At 44.9% G+C, this 10000-nt stretch overlaps 1 protein-coding gene across 1 annotated transcript in view; it reads right to left on the bottom strand.

Moving 5' to 3' along the window:
• aldh1l2 (aldehyde dehydrogenase 1 family, member L2) overlaps positions 1-10000 on the bottom strand; it is a 36430-nt gene that overhangs the window by 17496 nt on the left and 8934 nt on the right. Inside the window, exons 3-6 of the mRNA XM_063217131.1 lie at positions 7907-8141; positions 6054-6219; positions 3978-4079; positions 503-592 (exon numbers count right to left, since the gene is read on the bottom strand). Of these exons, the coding sequence (XP_063073201.1) occupies positions 503-592; positions 3978-4079; positions 6054-6219; positions 7907-8141 (593 nt within the window). The remainder of the gene's footprint in view (positions 1-502; positions 593-3977; positions 4080-6053; positions 6220-7906; positions 8142-10000) is intronic.

Raw genomic sequence — 10000 nt, forward strand, 5'->3', positions numbered from 1 at the left:
GAACTGAATTACCAGCTGTGACAAGTTAAGTTGTCTAGTTCCGATTCTGAGAGCCAGCTTAGTAAATCAAGTCCTTGTGGGTAGTTCAGTTCTAAAAGCGGTTATCAAAGACGTACTCCGTATAAATATACGTCATTGTCGGAAAACAAAACAGAAAGAAGTAAGAAGTAAGAAGTCATTCCGCTCTAGGACTTATAGAAAAAAGTATTACAGGTGTTGCACCGGGTCAATGGCCTATTAGTCCACTGACCAAATGCAGCTCAGCAACATGGCCCTTACGACACAGCAGCAGGGAATAACATGTGGTCTAATCGACGGCATGTTTACATTATCCCTGTCTCTGGCCCCTGTGTGTGTGTGTGTGTGTGTGTGTGTGTGTGTGTGTGTGTGTGTGTGTGCGTGTGTGCGTGTGTGTGTGTGTGTGTGTGTGTGTGTGTGTGTGTGTGTGTGTGTGTGTGTGTGTGTGTGTGTGTGTGTGCGTGCGTTTAGCAGGCAACTTTACCTGTCCGTCAATGGTGGTCCAAGCTCCAGGGACTTTGTCATGGCCGCGGATCCAGTTGTGGATGGACTCGGCTGGCTGGGCCAGGTTCAGCTATAGCATAGGCAGAGAAGGGGCGTTAACAAGGGGAGTAAACTAGTATAAATCCAAGGCAGTATTCCAAGAACCTGGCTGAATAATAAACCAGGTTAAAGGACCAGTTCAGTCAATTTCAACATGCTGTTGTATTGCTCACGCTACCCTTGACTTGTCAGTACCCGGTGAAGCCACATTTTTCGGCTCAGACCTTTCCGAGATATGTGATAATGGGGGCAGCGTTTGTTTACATTTAAAACAAAATTAACATAGGCCTACTCCAAATATTTTCCCAAAAGGTACCGCTATTTGCTAGTTGTCTACTGATGTTGTATAATCTTTTGGATGTTTTTAGGAATACATTTTTTTTTTTTTAATGTAAACAAAGCGCTGCCCCCATTACAATGACCAGGATCTCGGAAAAGGCTGAAGAAGAAAAAAAAAAATCTCAGGTACTGACAAGTCCAGGGTAGTGTGAGCATTACAACTGCATGTTGAAATTGACTGAACTGGTCCTTTAAGTTAACCTTGAGGTAGTGGCACATCATCTAATAGAAGAGCCTGGAGTTCTCATTCAATGTAAATGACACATGTGGATTATCTATTAGAAGGTTCCTGTAGGCTATCGCCAAGTTTGTCATTAAATCATGTTCTGGGAGTACCAATCCAACATTAAGCATTTCTTCAACACACATAAACAGCCCATAAACAGTGAAGTCAAACGTCAGTCTAAAATTATGCAGGTGGACAGTGTAATTTCACCTCTACAGCTCTTAATATTTACCCAAAATTGGGTAGAATCAACTCAACACATCCACACACGTTTTGACCGGGACTGTGTGTGAGCTGAAATGGAGCTCATTTCAAGTCTGTAATAGCCAACGCTTCTATACTGCGTTCATGGCAGAGACGATGGGAGGCGAGAGGGGGGCGGGGGGAGCAAAGAGGTAGAGGAGCAGGGAGGAAGGGGGTCAGAGAGGGCAAAGAGAGGTAGGGGGGTAGAGGGAAGAAAATCCCTGTTTCACTGCCTTTTTTTTGTTCAGCCAGCAGGTACCACATGGAGGCATGATTGCTCTCCCAGCCACCCAGTCTCCACAATATGTCCATGCTGCAGCATGCATGCACGTTCTCTGTCTTTCTCTCTCATAAAATGAATTGCATATGCCACACATATGAAGAAATACCGCGGTCACACGCATGCACTCACACACATAGCCAAATTGATTTCTTTGCTTATCACTGTCAGTTGCAGCTGTGTAGACACACAAACTGCAACACATATGGAGTATGGACTTGTCACTTATGCATTCCTCTATCTATATGTACAGCAACTGTAGCAGACACACACGCGCGCGCGCACACACACACACACACACACACACACACACACACACACACACACACACACACACACACACACACACACACACACACACACACACACACACACACACACACACACACGGACAAATTCCTATCCTCGCCCATGCAGTGTCAGGTCCTGCATGCAGCTGTGGTGTGTGTGTGTGTGTGTGTGTGTGTGTGTGTGTGTGTGTGTGTGTGTGTGTGTGTGTGTGTGTGTGTGTGTGTGTGTGTGTGTGTGTGTGTGTGTGTGTGTGTGTGTGTGTGTGGTGTGCAGAGTAGAGTGTCTTTCCAGAAAGGGCAGCAGGCAGAGCTATCCAACAACTGGCCCCGCTGGTTGTGCAACGCTTCTGGGCAGCGGCCGCCAAAAATAACTCCCCAAAGCCCCGCAAACTCTGGGCAGGTCTCCCGGACTCAATTCCTTCAGCTTTTACTTCTCCCCCGCGTCTCCTCCCTCAAACAGAGGTTAGAGTTACACACCAACGTGCACACACACACACACACACACACACACGGTTGTGCAAGCACGTTCTATCTCACTCTTGTTCACTCTCTTATGCTCTCCCTCTCTCCCTCTCTCTCTCTCTCTAAATATCTTTCTCATAAACATGTGTATAGGCACACACAAACAAGTTCTTTTTTCACTCACTCACTCCCTCTCTCTCTCTCTCACACACATACGCACAACTGCATACACACAAGCACATGCAATGTTCCTCTCTATCTACCTATCTCTCTTTCACTCACTCTGTAATGCTCTCTCTCTCAAACACACACACACACACCATTTGCGCATGCGTCTGTGATTCACGCCCCCTCAGAAACTCTGAAAACATCTTGGCTACTCCTGCATCCAAATGCTCACCTCCCCGATCACTCTCAAAACTGGAATTTTCCACCATCTCGCAAGGCTACTCCAGAAGAAAACTGGACTGTAGAAGAACCTTCAGCAATTAATTGTCTGATGACAAACGGCATTAAACCTTTGGCACAGAGCCTATGTTATAATCTTACTGTCACCAAAATGGTAATGGCTATGTCTTAATCTGTTACACAAGGCTCTCAGTAATGTCACAGCAATGTTGTTATGATGTATTTGAGTATTTCCAACAAATAAAGAAATAGGCCCGCCGGCGACCCCATCTGTAGTAAGAGGCTACCAAGTACCACTTTGACTGCAGAGGGGAACATTTTGTGCACTCACTGCTACTAAACAATAGTGTGACAATATCAGAACATATTGTCCTTTTTTGTCAGTTTGACTAATGGCAGGTGGTAATGAAACAGGCAGCCGTTTTCAATATGGTACAAGAGAAGTTGTAGGAGGCGTCACCAACGCAACAAAATGGAATCAAGTCGTGTCTCCTGAATGAGCGTGACTTTCCTATGAACTCCATTCATTCTCCTAGTCTCCTAAAGGGGCATGGCTGCCACAGGATTGCTGTTTGGATCCTTACGTCATATGGATCCAGGAAGAAACCACTTGAATCGTCTCTGGCAGTGTGCCCATGTACGCATCTCATCAATTCTGAGAATTTAAGTCTTAGTTTTAAAAGAACGTGGGAATACTGTCGCACTACGCTTTCATTTTTTTTACTTACTCTTACTTACTTATTCTGCTAACACTAATCATTTGTAGTTGCGGTTAACAGCAAGTCAATTAGCTGTGGCCACTGGCACCCCGATGGCGTCCAGACATGGAAGTATGAATTAGGGCTGCACAATATATCGAAAATGTATCGAAATCGTGACATGAACAGTGGCAATATGTGTACCGCGAAAATGACTTAATCATCGCGAACAAGTAAAACTTTTCTGTGCAGTCCAATCACTTGCTGAATGTCAACAAACATGTGCAAGAAGCCCGTCATGACCAAAGTCGGCGTGACACACAGACCGACAGATTAGTGATGAGAAAAACACTAAGCTGTATTTCTAAATATCGTTTAAATATCGTTATGGAGGTATTGCATGCTGTTATCGAGTATCATTTTTTTCTGATATCATGCAGCAATCGTATGAAAGTGTCTGGGTGACTAACCTTGGCGTTGGACTTCTTCTGGATGCCTTCGTAGGATGCTCCCTCCTCGGGCTGCACAACACGAGGTGCCTTCCCATCTGCAATCAGATTCACGGCCTCAACCTAGGACACACACACACACACACACACACACACACACACACACACACACACACACACACACACACACACACACACACACACACACACACACACACACACACACACACACACACACACACACACACACACACACGGACAGGTTCGCACACATGCACACACATAGACACACACAGCCAGTTAATATTAACACATGACAAAGGTTCAAATGTCAACATCAATATATACACAGACATGTGTGGTCCATAAAACATGGACATTAAAATGAGAGACACAACAGGAGACAACGATACAACGTTTTACAGAATCCATATGGCAAATAGGCCTTCATTGGTTGATCAATAATAGACTATAATTCAAAAATGAATTCTGTATTCAGCTGGTATGGTCTTTCTCCATTGTCTGGTTTTGAACTGATTACTATGCTAACTAAAGAAGACCATTGATTTTAACACTGACTTTGGTCAGACTAACAGACACAACCCCAACAACACACCAAAAGAAACCGTCACTGAATGTGTCCTTAACACTTCATTTTACTCTTCCTTGTAATGTTAGAGCTGTCATGGCGGTTAGGGTGTCAGACTTGTAGCCCAAAGGTTGCCGGTTCGACTTCCGACCCGTCCAGGTTGGCGGAATTAACCAGTGCTCTCCCCCATCCTCCTCCATGACTGAGGTATCCTGAGCATGGTACCATCCCACCGCACTGATCTTTCAGCTGCCATTGAGGGCTGCCCCCTTGCACGGGTGAGGCATGAATGCAATTTCGCTGTGTGCAGTGTTCGCTCGTGTGCTGTGGAGTGCTGTGTCACAATGACAATGGGAGTTGGAGTTTCTCAGGTGGGCTTTCACTTTAATTTGCCCAGTAGGCCCGCCCCTAGGATCGCCCCTGTACAGTGTAACAAAATGTGTAACAATATGTAACATTGTGTATTTCTTTCCAGTGCATGATAAGGTACTGCTAAGTTTTCATGCGCTGTGTCAAATGTGGCGACGTGTAGGAACACTTTAAAAGAAACAAAGGAGCTCAAGTGTTATCTTGCACTGCCGGAGCACACTTCCCGACACACGTGTCCAAACACTAGACTTGTTCGAGAGACAGTGAGACACACTGACACAGTTGCAGTAAAACGTTAACGTTTAACTCTGCCCCAGCGGATGTCTAGGAGGTGTATATCAACAAACGGTGGTCAATCATTTCATTACTGCGTTAGGGTGTAGGAATGAAACCAAATCTACGTAGTCTCATAACGTGTACCGTTCCACCAGTGGAGCGCTGTGATAGTCATGGAAAAAATGTTACTACCATTGTACTAAACGGCTTTAACTTGAGTTCTGTCAGGTCCATTCAAGTCAAGGCTCCCCATTTGGACCTGAGAATTTTCTAGGATTTCTTCAATTTTCCAGATTTGGTATAGACAAAATAAGAACTACAGATGCAAAATAATCTGTACAGTCCAAAAACAATTCCACTTTTCTGGCGTATAAAAGTGTATAAAGGGTATAAAACTGCTCTAAAAGGGCTCATTTATGGTATGTCAAACCCTATACTACAATTGTCTGAATCTGGAAAAAACTAGTCATAACTTGGCAGAAATATTTGACGAAATTTCGTCGGAGAGACTCTGGGGAAGTCGACGAATGGAATGGTCTCGCTGGTAGTCTTCCTGTGTGCCAGGGTGTCACTACGGAGGGGGAAAGGGGGCAAAAAGCTTACCATGGCCTAGGGCTGTAACGATACACTCAACTCATGATTCGGTTCACACCACGATTTGTGCACTACGGTTCGATACACCCAACGATTTTTTTTAATGTATCTTTTTAAATTAACTATATTTCATTTTGCTTTTGTTCTCTGGAGGGTAACAGAACTTTGAAAAGGCGTATCACGACACTGCCTTCTTGCACAATGATACAGTTTCATGACTCTGTGTATCACTATTTCTCGGTTTGATACAATATCCTTACAGCCCTTACCATGGCCTTGATGCCCTCGGGGTAGAGGAAGCGGTTGTAGATTGTGTCAACGGTGTCGTTGGGCTCCACGGGACATTCGCGCTGCAGCAGGATGGGGCCCGTGTCCAGGCCGTCGTCGGCCCAGAAGATGGAGAAACCGGCCTTCTTGTCGCCCTCTATCAGGGTCCTACAGAGAGAGGGAGGGAGGGAGAGGGGGAGGCAGAGATGTAGACGAAGACGGTTGTTTAACAGAGTTAAATGTTCAGTTGTTATGAATTAATAATGAATCACTTTATTGTTGCGTGTTCATCACTGTTACTTGTCCTGTCTTGCACTTTAATGTCAGTCTGTAAATGTCAGTCCTGTGTATGTCTATGTCCTGGCATGGTATAGATAGAGAGAGAAACGTAATTTCAATTTCCTTGTATGACTTGCATATGAAGAAAGTGACAATAAAAGCTGACTTGACTTGACTTGACAGAGAGGGGGAGGGAGAGACGAAGACGGAGAAGAAGGAGAAGAAGAGGAAGGAGAAGAAGAGGAAGGTGTGAGGTCTAAGCATATGAATGTGGTAACACATGTGTATATACCGCACGCACGCACGCACGCACGCACGCACGCACGCACGCACGCACGCACGCACGCACGCACACACACACACACACACACACACACACACACACACACACACACACACAGGGCCGATGACAGCTTTCACTGGGCCCAGGACAAAGTCATCTGAAAGGGCCCTTTATCCAATACATAAAATGTAATGGGGACCCAATTCTGGGCCCCCTATCTCCATGGGCCTGGGGCAACATACCCCTTTGTCCCCACCTGTCGGCGGGACTGCACACACACACACACACACACACACACACACACACACACACACACACCAAAACGTACAGGAGGCATCCCCTGTACTTCAGCAGGATAGAGGGGGTGTAGATCAAGGTGTCTCACACACACTGCACAGACCTGAGTCACCAATAAAGGCAGACAAAGGACACTGGCCTTTACAGACATAAAGTATACATGCATACCTACATACATACCTACATACATACATACATACATACATACATACATACATACATACATACATACATACATACATACATACATACATACATACATACATACATACATACATACATATAACCCACATAGCTTGAAGACATTACCATCATTGAGTGATAACACTCTTCATACAGTACAGACCCTCTGGCAAGAATGGAGGGATGATAGAGGATGGAGCCATGCTTGGACTGGTTAATCACCTTTCTCTGCTTTCCCTTCTTTCTCTTATCTATTCCCTCTGTCTGTCTCTCTCCCTCTCAAGTCAAGTCAAGTCAAGTCAGCTTTTATTGTCAGTTTCTTCATATGCACACAGGTCATACAAGGAAATTGAAATTATGTTTTCTCTCTCTATGCCATGAAGGACATGGACATTCACAGGACTGACATTTACAGACTGACATCTAAGAGGACATCACTGATGGACTGATGTAACACTGATGTAACACTGATGTATCACTGATGGACCTATAACAGTAAAGTGATGAAGTAATAAATAATACTGAGCATTTAACATTGGTGAGTGACAGTGATGATGAACCAGTGATAAACCAGTAACAATAAGTGATTAGAGTAAAAAATTAACAATTAACATTTAACGTTGAACATTTAACATCTTTCTCTCTCTTATCTCATCTCATCTCATCTCATCTCATCTCATCTCATCTCATCTCATCTCATATCACACACACACACACACACACACACACACACACACACACACACACACACACACACACACACACACACACACACACACACACACACACACACACACACACACACACACTAACCAGTTGATGGCGGACGCCCCTCTGTGCTTGGGCAGGATGGAGGGGTGGTAGATGATGGAGCCGTGCTTGGGGTGGTCGATGACGTTCATGGGGATGAACTGGGAGCAGAAGGGCATGACGTTGAGCTCGGCGCCCACGGCCCGGTAGGCATCCACCACCTCCGGGATGGGCTTGCCCTTCACGCGCCAGCGCGGGAACTTGAAGACCGGCGTGCCGTCCTTCTCCGCCGCCACCGCTGCAAGCGGGCAAACAGGATAGGGCGGTTGGTTAGTGACAATGAAGTGACAAGGAGAGGGCGGTTGGTTAGTGACAATGAAGTGACAAGGAGACGGGGTTGGTTAATGACAATGAAGTGACAACAAGACGGGGGTTGGTTAATGACAATGAAGTGACAACGAGACGGGGGTTGATTAATGACAATGAATTGACAACGAGACGGGGGTTGGTTAGTAACAATAGCTGCAATCTGACTGCGATATCCAGCGGGACTCACTAGTTCAACGCCCTTTCGGTACTTACCGCTTACGTCATACGACCCTAAACCTAACCATAACCCTAACCTTAACCCTAAACCTAACCCTAACCTTAACCCTAAACCTAACCCTAACCTTAAATCGCTTGTTTGAAATGTTTGATTACCATGTGAAGTACCGAGAGGGCGTCAAACTAGTGGGTCCCATATCCAGCGCTGCGCCACGCTGCGCAAGCCCTTACTTGGGTCAGCGGCCCCAACCCACAGCCCTGGGCCATTGGACCTGATTTATTCTCACCGCCGACCTGCCAGTCGAGGGTTACACGCAATTTCTACCCAAGCACAATGTGCTTTTTACGTAATGAGAAAACCTGGGCCACCAGCCCCCTTTCACACATAGGCCCTGTAGGTGAGAACGCCATTAGCACCACGGGAGCACGGCACAGCGTGGCACGGACCAGCAGTGAGATTGAGCCTAATGTGACAGTGAAAAGGGGATTAGAGCCAATGATAGAGAGAGAGAGAAAGAGAAAGGGGGAGAGAGAGAGAGAGAGAGAGAGAGAGAGGGACAGAAAAGTGTATGTGAGGAGGACGGGGTGGGATGGGACAGCACGGGACAACAACATCACATCTGAATTCATCACAACACCACTCAAATCACCATCACATCTGAACTCTTCACAACACCACTCAAACCACCATCATGTTATGCACATATTTGAGACATGGGACTAACACGCCTAGTCATCATAGGAAAAGCAACGTTTTGCTGTTTCACATGAAATACGTATGAGGTGAAACAAAGAATACAAATAACTGATACATCATTTTTGTAAACCAACTTCATATTCTCAATACTGTTTCTTTTCAGGGGACCTTCATGTAGGCTATGAAAAGTTCAATTTTCCCTGCCATTAAAGGTACTTAGAATTTGATGGTGGTGGTAAGAATTTGTATAAAAGATAACATTTGTGAACGGGCACGCAGCATGAATTCTGGAAATAAACTAATTAAACTTAAACTACTTAACTACACGGTGCACATTTAACTCCTTAACTTTGCAATAACCTCTCAGTTCACAGGATAAACCATTATGTCAGACCACTCCTACTCTAGGATCTGACTTTCCAAAAATACACCTGCAATTAGCTTTGTCATTATCTGTGTCGATAGCATTCAATTCAGGTATCTTTTCAGGTCAGTTCACCCAAAACAAACACGCAATCTCGTGTCCTTTTGACACCTCCAATAAAAGGCTTAACCATGGTACGACCAAGCCCCTCACCATACCCCCTACCCCAGACCAAATGCCGGGAACATTTGGTAAAAAAAAAAAAAACCCAAAAAACACTAGTCGAAAATCAATGACAACGCTTTGAAAATTATTAATAATATTGAATATAAACGCTAGTCTAAAATCAATGACAACGCTTTGAATATTATATGTAGTCATTATAAACGCAGTCAATTAATCCATCTGCAGAGAACACTTGTTCCAATGGCAGAGATGCTACGTGAGTAAGTACTCAATAACTTAACTGGGCTTCATTTGAATTTGCACTGAACCTTAAAGTTAAGTGAGGTCCATGCTTAAGTGTGTTTTTTTTTACAAGAGTCTGCAT

Source organism: Engraulis encrasicolus, chromosome 15, assembly GCF_034702125.1.
Source record: "Engraulis encrasicolus isolate BLACKSEA-1 chromosome 15, IST_EnEncr_1.0, whole genome shotgun sequence".
NCBI classification, from domain to species: domain Eukaryota; kingdom Metazoa; phylum Chordata; class Actinopteri; order Clupeiformes; family Engraulidae; genus Engraulis; species Engraulis encrasicolus.